Source organism: Pelodiscus sinensis, chromosome 25 (assembly GCF_049634645.1).
Source record: "Pelodiscus sinensis isolate JC-2024 chromosome 25, ASM4963464v1, whole genome shotgun sequence".
In the NCBI taxonomy this organism is placed as follows: domain Eukaryota; kingdom Metazoa; phylum Chordata; order Testudines; family Trionychidae; genus Pelodiscus; species Pelodiscus sinensis.
This window is the reverse complement of record NC_134735.1, coordinates 16,919,166-16,933,507: the sequence shown is the minus strand read 5'-3', so window position 1 is coordinate 16,933,507 and position 14,342 is coordinate 16,919,166. Positions and strand designations below refer to the sequence as shown.

The window sequence follows — 14,342 nt, the reverse complement described above, 5'->3', positions numbered from 1 at the left end:
ATGTAATCTGGTCACAGAGCTGGGCTAGGATGCCTCAGGCCCCCTTGAGATGGGGGAGACTGGGCCCCTAAACTCCAGCCCTTTTCCCTAGGCTGTCTCCTCCATGCTCCCAGACAGCCAGCAACTAACTAACCCTCTTCCAGCCCTGCTCCCCAGCCAGGGCAGCATCCACCTTCCTTTGTTCCTCTCCATGGGGGGTGTCTGGCCATACTGGTTTGCATAGTGACTCATCCTGTTTTGCTGGGTCGTGGTACCCACGGCAGCCAGTGGTGTTACCCCAGAGCCAGCAGCATAGAAACCAGCCAGGTACCCCCACTATGTCACACCCGGCACTCGGGTCTGACCTGGCGCCAGCGACCCGAGTGCACCAGCTTCCGTGTGGGAGGCACCTAGTCACTCGCATGCCTCCCTGGCGCCACACAGGCCTCGGCACCAGTCCCAATCCCTGCTGCCCCAGAAGAGGAGGAGATCTAGCTGGGGCAAGTCTCCCTAGAGGCACGTGCCATCTGGCAGGGCACGTGGCACCGGAACATCGCAGTCGGGTTGGCGCTGGCTCCAGCTGTTTGGTGAACCTCGCGGGGCCCTCGACTCTGGATACTTTTGAGGCAGCAAGATTGAGCCCTGACTTCGGCACCGGGCCCGGCAGAGGAGTGCAGTGCCTGGAGGCACCGTCCCACAGCTCCGAATGCCCCGTCCCCAGACACAAGACGACATTGTGCTACCCCAGTGCCAGGTACGGCACTGGCCTTGGCTCCCACCCCAAGCCGTGCACCAGCACTGGAATCGGCACCAACGCAGGGACTCTGTCCGGCTCTGACCCTGGTATCGGGCCCTCTAGCCGCTGGCACCTCAATGACAAGTGGACCAGAACCGCCTCCTGCCAGGCCCCCGCCTCCCACTCAGCACCGAGGGAAGCTGAGTCCAGGCCAGGCACGGTCTGAGCTAGAGGCTGCCAGTCTCTACTGCCCCCGCACCGCCCTGGTCGACCTCAGAGTATTCAACTGATTCGGAGGCAGAGTCAGTCTGGTCATTGTGGGGCTACAGGTCAAGGCCATGGCACTGGTCTGTCTTCTGTTGAGGATCTCGGCACCGGAGATGTCTGCACAGCAGCAGGGCCCTTCCTCAGACCAGGTGCTGGCCCACATCACCCTGGTGCGAGACCTTTTCTGGGAATTGCAACTTGTTCTGAACATGGCCAAGTCTACCCTAGTCCCCACCCAGGTTACAGAGTTTGTTTGCACCTGCCTGAGCTCTGTTGGCCTTGGCATTCCTGCCCAGGTCCCGGTTTCTGGCTGTTAGAGAAGCTGTCATGGCCATGCAGGCCTTTCCGATGACCACAGCCAGGAGCTACCTGCATTTACGAGTCAGCTCGCCAGACTTTGCATGCGCCCACTGCAGTTGTGGCTGGCGCAGACTCACAACCCATCCCTCCATTCTTGGTGACGGTTCTTCCGACATCCTCTGCTCCCTGGACTGGTGGACCCAGGCGTAGGTCTGGCCAGAATCCCGTTCTCCAAGCCCCGCCGACCCTTTGGTTAGTGACGGGTGTCGGAGCTCACGTTGGCGACATGCAGCTCCAAGGTATGTGGTCGCTGGAGGATCTCTCCCTGCACATCCATGTCAGGGAGTTGCAAGCAGTCTGCCTCGCCTGTCAGGCCTTTCTCCCCCAGCTCGGGCAGAACAGTCCTTATCCTGTCAGACAACACTCAGCAGTCTCCTACATTAACAGGCAGGGCGGGGCCCGTTCCCCTCCCCGTGTCGGGAAGCCTTTGGGAGCTGTGTCTCGGGGCGGGTATTCACCCAGTTGCCGCCGACTATCTGGGGTCTGCCAGAGTGTTTTGAGACCAGCCGACCAGGGCCTGCCCCAGCCACGGGTGGTCTCTCGAGGGATGTGGCCCTTCGACTCTTCCGCAGGTGGGGGTTTCCCCTCTGGGCCTGTTTGCAACCTCCAAGAGCAGGAAGTGCCCCAGGTTCTGTTCCCTTTTGGGGCTGCATCACCCCCTGGCCCGAGGGGCTGCTTTATGCATTCCCACTGGTACACAAGTGCTCCTGCAGGTTTGGGAGTTCAGGGTGTCTCTGATTCTCGTTGTGCCGGCGTGGCCCAAGCAGCACTGGTTCACGTCCCTCCTGAGCCTGTCCTGCGAGAAGCTGGTCGCTCTCCCACTGGACCTGGATGCGGTAACACAGGACTGCAGCAGGCCCTGGCACCCGAACCTTCAGTCCCGGCACCTAATGGCCTGGAAGCTCCATGGCTGACAGTGGCAGTGCTGCAGTGCTCAGAGCGTGTGCAGGGGGTCCTGCTAGGGAGGAGGAAGCCATCCACTAGGGCCACCTACCTGGCTAAGTGGAAGCACTTCTGTATCTGGGCTACCTAAAAAGGGATCTCACCTCCAGATGCCCAGGTCCCGCTGGACTACCCACTGGATCTCAGGGTCCCAGGGCTAACCTCCTCGTCAGTTAGGGTGCACCTAGTGGCTATCTCCGCTTTTCACCTTGGCTCAAGGGGCAAGATTCTCTTTGTGGCCCCCATGGACCATCGGTTTCTGAAGGGGTTGGACAGGTTTTATCCGCATGTTCGTCAGCCCGTCCATCAGGGACCTCAACCAGGTCTTGACCAGGCTCAGGGGGCCTCATTTGAGCCTCTGTCGATGTGTTCGCTGCCCCACCTTTCCTGGAAGGCCTCTCTCCTGGTGGCTATCATGTTGGCCAGACGTGTGTCCGAACTGAGGGCTCTCACCTCAGACCCCCCCTTATACAGTTTTCTTCAGGGATAAGGGCCGGTTATGGCGTCATCTTGCCGAAGGTGGTGTGTCACTTCCATGTCTCCTAGGACATTTTTCTCCCCCTTTTTTTGCCTCAAGTCCCATTCCTCAGGAAAGTAACAGGCTTTACGCACTAGATGTTAGGAGAGCACGAGCCTTTTATTTAGACAGGACAAGTCCCCACAGTTGTTTGTGGGGCAGCCGGTCTCCTTGCAGAGGGTCTCCTCTTGGATAACTTCCTGTATCAAGCAGTGCTATGGTCTGGCTGAGGTGCCAGATCCCTCCCTTACAGCCCACCCCACCCCACTAGGGAACAGGCCTCCTCTACGGCCTTCGTGGCCAGGTCCCTATACCGGACATTTGTAGGGCTGCTCCGTGGGTTTCAGTCCATGCCTTTGCCAGTCATTGTGCACTGGCTCCCCAGGGTAGGGCTGTCCTCCGCTCAGTTGGCGGTTAGGACTCCACCCCCACCTCCTGGGGTTTCTGCTTGGGAGTCACCCACATGGAATGCACATGAGCAATCACCCGAAGCAATAAAAGCGGTTACTTCCCTTCGTAACTCTTGTTGTTCGAGATGTGTTGCTCCTGTCCATTCCAAATCGTGCCCGCCTCCCCTTCTTTGGAGTAGTCCTGTAAGAAGGAACCGAGTGGGTAGAGGGCCAGTGGAGGTGTATGTCGGCCGATATAGTGGTGCCACTCCGGAGGGCTTCCCTGCTGGCCCAATGGATACTGCTAAGGGAGAAACTTCCAGACATGTGCACGGAGCATGCAAACACCTACATGGAACAGACATGAACAACGTATCTCGAAGAACAGCCGTTACGAAGGTGTTACAAGGCAGGGAAGAATTTCCACAATAACATAGATCAGGGGACCAGCAAGGCAGTCTGGTGGAAGTGAAATGCTCTGGACTGCTACTCAGGTGAGCCCCAGCAAATCAGCCCAGGTGCAGTGCTAAGAGCTTGAAACGAGCTGTCTTCTGTTCTTGGTTTGAACATCCTCCTCGCAATAAGCATCTAGCCATCTAACAGGGTCAAATCCTTTTTCAGTTTCCCCATTCACACATTGCTGATTTTTCAGCAACGGATGTGGTGTTGGCAGGTGTTGGGCAAGGGGTGGCCAGGTGTCGGGGAGCATCTTAACACGGCTTCGCAGGGGTAGCCATGTCATCTGTTTCAGCAAAAGCGACGAGGAGCCGTGTTCCCTGTAAGCTGAGCTCGTGGGTGGCCACTCAGGAAAGATTCACATGTTGCCTTGCTGGTGAGCAGGGCACCCCCAGTGTGTGTTCCTGCTGCAAGTGCGCATCTGGGGGACCATTGACGAGGAGTTCTGTGGCCCCTTAAAGACTAACGCGTTCATTTGGGCAGAAGTTTTTGTGGCTGGGAGCCCACTTTGTCAGATGCTGGAAGGGGCCAAACTGAAGTTTCCACCCACAAATCTGTTAGTCTTTAAGGTGCCACGGGACTCCTTGATGTTTTATCACAATGGCTATTCCCGAAGGCCTGACCTGATCCTTTGCTCAAATCTCTGATCAATCCAGGGTTTGAAATAGTGCAGTAAACTTGGTCGTTCTTTGCATGCACTTGTGTGCACCCTAGTTTTGCTCAGGATGAGAAACAGCAGTTCTAGGACTTCTCCTGGACGTGTGCATCTCAGCCCAAACCAGGAAACCCTAGAAATCTTGCCCTGCTCCTTTTTCTTGTGAGTTTTCCAGCTAGAAGGGATGTGGATGAGCATTGAAATCAGGGGAATCGTCTTTGGGTGGGGGCCGCTGACCCACATCAAAGTCAGTTGGGGGCTGCACACAAGTAAGAAGCAAAACCAAACCCTCACTGACGTGGCCCCCGACTGATACGCCCCCACATTTCCCTCCCACACCAGAGCCTGGGGGGCCGGGCTAGTAGATTGTGTGCTCTAGCCCCACGGTGGGGCAGCAGGGGAGCCCCAATGCTGGAGTGGGGATTGAGCTTCAAGGGCCGGATCCAGGCAAGCTGGGCGCCACATCGGGCCCTTCGGCCTGAGGTTCCCAACCCCTGGTTTAAATATTAGTCTGTCTGAGCCTCTTGAGCTTTGTCCTTCTATGGAAACCAAAAGTTCTTTAGTCAAGAATCCAACATGTCCTGCTGTTCTATTCCCGTCCAGTGGTTCCTGGCTTTCCCAATGGCCATTCCTGGTTAGAGACCCAAGGCCATAGCTCCATTGGGGGATAGTGGCTGATCTGTTACCACCACCTTTGTGTTGCAGCAACGTGGTGGAGAAATGTGTCACTCACGCCTCACGCACAGAGCGTGCCATGCTGATCGATGAGGTGTGCACTATGAACGACGGCCCTCACAGTGCCTTATACACCATGATGAAAGACCAGTATGCCAACTACGTGGTACAGAAAATGATTGATGTGGCAGAGCCCGCGCAACGGAAGATTGTCATGCACAAGGTGAGTAGCTGCTAACCCTGGGGGGTGCTTGGGCATCATCGTAGATTTTGGAGTGTGTAGCATGAAGATGTAAGTGGGTAGATTAGAGCGCACCTGTCCAGCTGCCTACACACTGAACTGCTTCGTGCCAAGCAGTGAGCTTCCCTAGTGGTACACTCGAAGACAGATTCATTAATTGGTAGCACTGAGAAATCCCCCTGATAAAGCACAACGGGGAGTGAGCTGGGTATGGCTTTGATGGGAGCATTTTCACAAATCATGAGTGTTGGGAGGCAGCCCCGAGAACCTGGAAGTACTCCCCAAAAGCTGGTGTCTCAGGCCTGTGTGGATCTCTCTGGAGTGACTCAGACTTGGGACTGCCAGTGGTTTCTCCACCCTGGCAGTCACACCATGTACATGCTCAAGCTCATCCAGCGTCCTGACCAGTCCTTTCTGGCCTAGTTACGTGCACGTGAACATGGGGACTTGTAACTGGTGGCTGTAACAAGCCTGCTGCAGGGGTTAGAACTCGGGCCCGTTGCAGAGGTCTGGCGATGATGACACACTTGCCCTCACTGAGAGTGCTGCTCAGTGACGAGACTCGCACTGTGTACTCCAGAGCTGAGCCAGACTTGCTGGAACAGTCGAACCCCCGAGCAAGAGCCATGCCCGGGACTTGTAAGAACTGCCACCGTGTTTGCCATATTCCACTGCAGCAGTAGAACTGCAGCTCCATAGATGACCTTAAAATCTGAATGTGACTTTTATGCTATGCAGTGTGTCATTACTTCTTTTTGAAATATGCAGCTTCCCCTGCCCTTTTAAAGGTGGGGTCAGGTTAATTCCTTTTAAGCCAATTTATTTTCTTCTTAGTAGAAACTCCTTAGATTCATAAACTGAAAACTTAATTTTTGCCTCCTGTCTTCAGTTACAGTTTGCTTTCTGCATTTCTTAGAGCTAGGTGATACGTTAGTCTAGTGTTTCGCAATTGCTGCTCCGCTAAGTGAAAGAAAGGGTTCTGCGAGAACGTGGCACTCCCCGCCTCCTCTTAAAGAGACAGAGTCTATTTTGGGGGGGGGGGGGGGGGGGGGAGTGTTGTTTTGCTTGACAAATTTTACCCTGGCAATCCTAGGGGTTCCTTGAAATTCTTTTAAGCTGAAAAGGGTTCCATGGCAAAATAAAATTGGGAGACACTGCATTAGTCAGTTTTACTTTGGTTTGTCAGTTTTGAATCTGTTTCAGATTCTCAGGTATTAATACACTGTTGCAGTGTTTGAGTTTCCAAAGTTGCAAGATGGTATTAGTTTATTTTTAAAAAAAGGAAATCCGATTTGTCTTATATATTTTAATACTACCAATCGTGGATTCAAAATAATTTCAAATGTATAATTTTGTGCTTTTAATTTGCTTTCTACTTTTTGAAACTTTAGCAGTTGTGTTTTCAAGCTTTTTCTACAGCCACAAGGGATAGAAACTTATTTTAAAAACTCCCCCTAAATAAAACCTCACAACCCCAGGGATTGGGGCTAAATGAAAAACACCAATACTTGTAGCTAGACTAGCAACGAAATTATGAGAGCTGCCAATGTGGGACTGTAAAAACTAAATGCTGGGAGTTTGTGACACTCAAGGGAGTGAGGTACCAAATCCTAATGAAATTGAATTCCAGTGGATTCCTTTGAGAATTGCAGCTAGATATTAGGTATTTTGACTGGACATTGTTCCTTTAGGAGCATGTATGTAAATTGTACACTACGGTGTGGGGGCTTGTCTACTTGGGACAGTTAACTGGTATCGTTTTGTTGGACCGGTTACAATTAGAACAATCTACAAGCAAAGGCTAAGATTCTGAACAAGCCTCAACTATGTACTTCCAAACTGGAGGGAGTAATCTGGAATAAAGTACAGGCAGTCCCCGGGTTACGTACACGATAGGGACTGTAGGTTTGTTCTTAAGTTGAATCTGTATGTAAGTCGGAACTGGCGTCAGCCGCTGCTGAAACTGATCAGTTTCAACCACGGCTGAATCTGGATGCCAGTTCTGACTTACATACAGATTCAACTTAAGAAACCCAAGTGTCCCCAAGTCAGCTGCTGCTGAATCTGATCAGTGGCTGATTCCAGGAAGCCTGGGGCAGAGCAACTCTGCCTCTGGCTTCCTGTAGTCAGCCGCTGGTCAGTTTCAGCAGCGGCTGACTTGGGGACGCCTGGGGCAGAGCAGCTGGGGTGCTGCTGGGTTGGTCTGGAGCGGTGCTGCGGGACCAACCCAGCAGCCCCCAGCTGCTCTACCCCAGGGATAGGCAAGAAAAGCCTGGTCTGCTGGAGGGGGCACTAGCTGCACTCCCCCCCCCCCCCCCCCCCCCCCCCAGCAGACCAGGGACACGGGGGTGGCGGGACCGCCCAAGTCCTCCACTGCTTTGTTCCGTCTCCCTGGTCTGCTGACCTGGGAGACGCGGAGCAAAGCCGCAGAGCACGTGGGCAGCGGGACAGTCCAGGCGCGCCGTGGCTGTCCCACTGCTGGCATGCTCCGAGGCTTTGCTCCCCATCTCCCTGGTCTGCTGGTCAGACCAGGGAGACGGGGAGCAAAGCCTTGGAGCACGCCCGCAGCGGGACAGCTCAAGCGCGCCCGGACTGTCCCACTGCAGGCATGCTCTGCGGCTTTGCTCCTGTCCCCCTGGTCTGCTGGGGGGGTCCAGCAAAGCCGCTGGACCCCCCCAGCAGACCAGGGATACCAGAGCAAAGCCGCCGCCTGGGCGGCTTTGCTTGTTTGCCCGGGAGCAAAGCCGCCCAGGCGGCGGCTTTGCTCGGGTGTCCCTGGTCTGCTGGGGGGGTCCAGCGGCTCTGCTGGACCCCCCCAGCAGACCAGGGAGTCCGGGAGAAGCTTTTCTCGCCCCGGGATTCCAGTGGATGAGAAGTTGGATACAAGTCACCAGTGCGCCCTTGTAGCCAAGAAGGCTAATGGCATATTAGGTTGCATTAAGAGGAGCGTTGCCAGCAGATCAGAGAAGTGATTATTCCCCTTTATTCAACTCTGGTGAGGTCACATCAGGAGTATTGTCCAGTTCTGGGCCCCCCACTGCAGAAAAGATGTTGGACGCACAGGATAGGATCCAGCAGAGGGCGACCAAAATGATTAGGGGGCTGGAGAGCATGACCTCTGAGGAGAGACTGAGGGATTTGGGTTTGTTTAGTCTGCAGAAGAGAAGAGTGAGGGGGGGTTTGAGAGCAGCCTTCAACTTCCTGAAGGGAGGTTCCAAAGAGGCTGGCGAGAGGCTGTTCTCAGTGGCGACGGATGGCAGAACAAGGAGCAATGGGCTCAAGTTACAGTGGGGGAGGTCTAGGTTGGCTATTAGGGCTGTTTCCCTAGGCGGGTGGGAAGCGCTGGGCTGGGTTCCCTAGGGAGGGGGTGGAATCTCCATCCTTAGAGGTTTTTAAGTCCCGGCTTGACACAGCCCTGGCTGTGATGATTGAGGTGGGGTTGGTCCTGCTTCGGGCGGGGGGCTGGACTTGCTGCCTCCTGAGGTCTCTTCCAGCCCTGGGGTTCTGAGATTCTAAACTACATTAAACATTTTCCTAATGTTACTTTTCCACGGTAGCAATTGAGCTGGCTGCCACCAGGATGTTATGGGCACCGATGGGATGGGACGTTGTGGCTGGGTGATGGAGAATGGGAGGGGAGGTGACTATAGAGCTGTGCTGTTCTCTGGGATAACTCGAGAACCCCTCGATGTAGTGGGTCTTCCCTAATATCAAGAGCTAGAAGATTTACTCTGATCCTTAACTCAGGTTTTGGTTTTGGAAAATAAAGTGAAACTGTCCAGGCTTCATTTGCTCTTTGCTCATGGGCGGGGCTGGGGATGAGGGTTTGCAGGCTGCCCTGGGCAGAGAGGCTCTCTGTCTCCGTAGCAGTTGGGAGCCAGGTGAGTTGTGCCTCTCCATGACTGCTGCAGCTCCAGCCGGCACAGCGAGGAGCAGGTCCAGGTTCATCTGCCCCTGCGCTCCCCACCCAGAGCGAGGAATGCAGCAAACTGGGCACTTTCCCTTCATTAGTGAGTGAGGGGAGAACAGCCAGCAATGTCTCCGTATGAACGGAAGGGGCAGCTTCAGTCCCTGCCTAAAAGGCACCTGGGCAGTGAAAGGTTCAGGGCTGCGGGGGAGGGGAGAGCGCCACACCCCTAGCCAGCCCCTTTCACCTGCCTGGTGATTGTCTCTTCTTTTATATGGTGTTCCGAGAAGCAGTCCCATTGAGGGCACATCCTGTTGTCCTGGCACAGGCAAACCCGTATCTTGCTTTAGACAGACAGACAAGCTCTCTCAAATATCTAGTAGATTTGTTTAATAGAGACACCTTAACCCTGCATTTTGAACACTGACTCCCTTGTCCAAGTTAATAGACTACAGCTTATCCTGCCTACATGGCCAGAAGCCCCATTTGACGTGAAAACAAAAATAACTTGGTTTGGAGCGTTAATTTGATTCAGAGTTATTAAGGGATAACACCAAATAAGACGTTTTATCTCACGGGTTTTCTGGTCATCTGAGCCATTCGGGTGGTGTCTAAGATTCTGTCCTTGAAGGAGAACAGAAATATTTCGGAGGAGGGGTTGGGGGGGGGGGGGGGGGGTTGGGGTTGGGGTTTGTTTTTCTGGTTTCTAAACTGCCATAAATCTTTTTTGTCTCCTAGATCCGGCCTCACATTGCCACTCTGCGCAAGTACACCTATGGCAAGCACATTTTGGCCAAGCTGGAGAAATATTACATGAAAAACGGGGTTGACTTAGGGCCAATTTGTGGACCACCAAATGGTATCATTTGAGACAATGAATTGCAGATAAACTCACTGGCCATCAGGCATTTAAAACCAGCAACCGACAATATTCCAATATACAGTTACAAAATATTTTATGGTTGCTCAACTACTAAAAATACAAACAAAAATAAGCCTTTGTAAATTTCTTTAATTTTATTATGCATAACATGTACTAATTATTTTTTTTAATTAACTAATTGCCCTGCTGTTTTACTGGTGTATAGAATACTTGTACATAGGTATCAAATGTACATGGGAGGCCACATTTTTGTTCACTGTTGTATCTATATTCCAAATGTGGAATCTTTCAGGGTGGTTGGTTTGAAGAAAAAAAAATGTTTTTAATTCATCCGCCTCACAGGTGACTTTTTTGCAAATACCTGTTTTTCTCCTTTTATTCAAAACTCAGCAAGAAGTTTGAATTTTAGTTAAATGGCACAAAACCCACATTTAACTCTGTTTATAAATATTAAAAAAAATTCAACTTGCTAAAGCTTCAGTTTAAAAAAAGAAAAGTTTTTGAAACTTTTTAATTGCTTTTTCTGTTTTATTTTTGGAATATTACATGCTAAAGAAGGTAGCTTAGCAGTTTTGAACAAAAACATATGCACCCAGAAAGTTTTTTAAAGTAAGAAGGGGTGGGTGCATTTGTTTACTGCCTACTCAGTTTGTTATGTTAACACTGAAAGACAAAATTTGATTATTTAGCATGAGGAAAAAAAAATCCAACTCTGCTTTGGTCTTGCTTCTATAAATATATAGTGTATACTTGGTGTAGACTTTACATATATAAAAATTTGTAGTATTTTCTTGTTTTGATGTCTAATCTGTATCTATAATGTACCCTAGTAGTGGAACATACTTTTGATTGTACAATTGTACATTTGTAAACCTCTGTAATGTAAATGTGGAGAAGTTTGAATCAACATAAACCCGTTTTTGGTAAGAAAAAATTAGCAAAACCTGTGCATTTCAGTGTATATTCACACCTTTTATGGTCGTAGCATATAGTGTTGTATATTGTAAATTGTAATTTCAACCAGAAGTAAATTTTTTCTTTTGAAGGAAATGTTCTCTTTATACAGCCTAGTTAATGTTTAAAAAAAATGCTTGATTTTATTTGTCACCTAGTCAAAAAGTAGCGATCCTTTCTAAATGTTATACAGAATGATTCAGTTCAAAATAGTGTTTTTTTGAATCTTAAAGTAATGTTTTGCTTATTTTGTGACAGTAAAAAAAAGTGCAAAAGTACAGAATCCCCTAGTTTTCCTTACAATCAGAGTCCCTTTTCACCTTGTAAAGTGTGAATCACCTTCCCTTTTTGTACAGAAGATGAACTGTATTTTGCATTTTGTCTACTTGTAAGTGAATGTAACATACTGTCAATTTTCCTTGTTTGAATATAGAATTGTAACACTACACGGTGTACATTTACAGAGCCTTGTGTATATTTCCAATGAACTTTTTTGCAAGCACACTTGTAACCATATGTGTATAATTAACAAACCTGTGTATGCTTATGCCTGGGCGACTATTTTTTGTAACTCTTGTGTAGATTGTCTCTAAACAACGTGTGATCTTTATTTTGAAAAATACAGAACTTTGGAATCTGGTTTTGTGCTTTATTTGATCATTTTCAATATAGTGCCACCAGGACAAAATTTCCTACTGCCTTTGCCTCTTTCTTTCTGGTCTTAAGGAACTCTTTCAAAATAGTTCTTAAAGGCTGCTGCACTGTGAAAGGAACGCATCGCCTTACTGAGCTGAGCATTTGGTTTTAACGTGTGTTGGACTGAACAATATGATTAGCAAGATATTTCTTAGTTCCATGTGAAAATAATATTTTTGGTATGTATCATGGTTTGCAGTTTTTAAAAGAACGTGGGAGATTTATACTCCTGCCAGTTTTTATGCATGTGCTTAACTTAACCATAAAAGTCTCATTAAATGCAAAGGGCCTTAAATTAGGCACATAACTCAATGTCTCCAGTGAAGTCTGAGGCCCAGATTCTCAAAGTTATTTAGGCTATTAAATTCCAGGAAGTTGAGTACCAAAAATACCTTCAGTGACTGCGTTTCCTTCTAATTCTGCCCCATGTTTTCACAAAACAGCATTTTCCAGTTTCGTTGTTTAGGTGTTAAAATAATACCCCATGGCTGTGTCCATCAACAGCAGGATACTCCACCCCCTTAGATCAAATAGCAAGTTTTCCACATTGTTCCCAGATGTTTGGGTTAGTCTCTCTGGGTGTGATAAGCACTAATGTCAGTGCAGTAAAGCTGCAGTTCATGACCGGTTTTGTTATGCTCATGTATTATCTCACAAAATGCAAAGCCTATTGTACCACTGTCACCAAGGTGTGGGGAGCCCCTGAGCCCTGCACCCCCATCTGCAGCCAGATGTGACACTCAGGCAGCAGGTAGAACTGAAGGTTTATTGGTTCACAGGAACACAGCGTAGAGCAGACTTGTTGTTCCAGGAGCTAGGAGCATTCGGTACAATCCATCTTGGGGAGAAGGGCCCTGGACCCTGTCTTCCCCTCCTGCTCTCTGCATCCTTCTCCTCAGCCAGTGGAGACTGACCCATCCCTCCAGCCTAGAGTCAGCCCCGCCTACTCCTTTGTATTCCTCTTCCCAGGCCAGAGGTGTTCTCTGCCGGTCACCTGTTCTTCAGGACTTGAAAGGCTGCACTTACTTCCACAGTCAGTCATGTGCAGCCTTCCCCTCCTCATCTGGGTAGTGTTGCAGTGTCCAGGGAAACTGAGGCGCGCGCGCGCACACACAGAATGACTACAGCACAGGACAGACGACTCACCATGCACTGCCACAAAGCAGTGAATAGCGTGACTATAAGTGACTACAATCCCCCCACCTCACAACCACTTGGGGTCTTATTGTGTCATAATAGTACTTGACCGTCACTTTCCTGCAAAGAGCTGGGAATGCTTCACTCTGTTAATCAGCTCTTTGCAGCACTCCTCCGGGCGGGGGAGGGTTCTTGTCCTGGCACTGAGGCAGCATGAGAAGCAGGCCAAATATTTCCGTACTTTTAAGCCGATTTTAGACATACTGGGCTGATAATTGATAGTGCTGAAGCCACTACCCTGGGGGAATGAAACGGGAGCTGGGATTCTGGCATCTGGAAATCTGCCCTCACGGGGGGGCGGGACCATGTCAGTGACCAATTTCATTTAGGGAAGCTGGGCCTTACCCCTGAAAATCGGGGCCTAACAAGCACTGGTAGCTCCCATTGACTTGAACTGAGCTTAGTATTTATGAACTGCCTTCCAAGTTGGGCACAACATTTGGACCTAAAATAGCTTGACCTTCCACCCGCAGAGCCTTCCTCAGGCAGAGGGCCAAGGAGCCCTGCTTCCTAATTCGAACCCTTCGCCGCCGCGTATCAAGAGTTAACTGAAAGGTGCTACTGTGGGGCAGTATCGTGAATATGAGCAAGTGGGACCAGAGCCGAGGGCTTCCAAATGGGCCATGCATGGCACTGTGCAGCTGGCCAGATGAACCCGGGGTCCTCTTGCCGTCTCATTCTAGATGCACCAGTGCCCTGCTGTGTTAGTGCGTATCCTGTGTTCTTAAAAGGGTTGGCCAGTTCCCTAAATCTGCATCCAAACCCCCCTAAATACAACATGAGAATCCAGACACATTGTTATTGTAGCCATGGTGGTAAGAAACTTAATTTCTTCAGGTCCTGTGGCTTTGCATGGAGAAATAACCTGAACACTCCCTGTTCTAGTGAAATTCACACTCAAACGAGGCAGATCTGTAACTGGGAAGTTGATTACCTCTGCCCTTGGTAGTTGGGCCCAGTGGTTAGATTCCCCATCTCTTGAGGGTTTCCAAACGAGACGTGTAGCTTTGCTGGGAGAGGTGTTCTCGTCAAACAGGCGCATGGAGGAGCTCAGTGCTGGGGTAATGGATATGTGATGAACAGTAGGTCGGATGAGGTGAACCTTCACGTTCACCAGTTTTTAAAGTCAGGAAGTGCTGAAATGTATTGATACAAAATGAGCCTGTAGTGGGGCAGAGTGGCTGACCACTGACTATGTAGCAGTTCTGCAGAAAAGGACCTGAGGATTCCAGTGGATGAGAAGCTGGATACAAGTCACCAGGGTGCCCCTGTAGCCAAGAAGGCTAATGGCATATTGTGGTGCATTAGGAGGAGCATTGCCAGCAGATCTAGAGAAGTGATTATTCCCCTTTATTTGGCTCTGGGGAGGCCACATCTGGAGTATTGTGTCTAGTTCTGGGGTCCCCACTATAGAAAGGCTGTGGCCACATTGGAGGGCAACCAAAATGATGCGGGGCTGGGGCGCATGACCTATGAGGAGAGGCTGAG

General features: G+C 50.3%; 1 protein-coding gene and 1 non-coding gene across 10 annotated transcripts in view; both read left to right on the top strand.

Annotated features, from left to right (window-relative positions):
- Positions 1–11,600, top strand: part of PUM1 (pumilio RNA binding family member 1) — a 140,098-nt gene extending 128,498 nt beyond the window's left edge. For all 9 annotated transcript variants that reach the window (XM_075908743.1, XM_014579270.3, XM_006134560.4 and 6 more), the window contains 2 exons: positions 5,007–5,199; positions 9,863–11,600. In XM_075908743.1, coding sequence (XP_075764858.1) covers positions 5,007–5,199; positions 9,863–9,994 — 325 coding nt within the window. In that variant the 3' untranslated portion in view covers positions 9,995–11,600. The remainder of the gene's footprint in view (positions 1–5,006; positions 5,200–9,862) is intronic.
- LOC112547669 (small nucleolar RNA SNORD103/SNORD85) lies at positions 5,726–5,809 on the top strand. The gene has a single exon (XR_003091465.1). It is a non-coding gene; the product is annotated as a small nucleolar RNA SNORD103/SNORD85 (small nucleolar RNA).
- Positions 11,601–14,342: the final 2,742 nt, after the last annotated feature.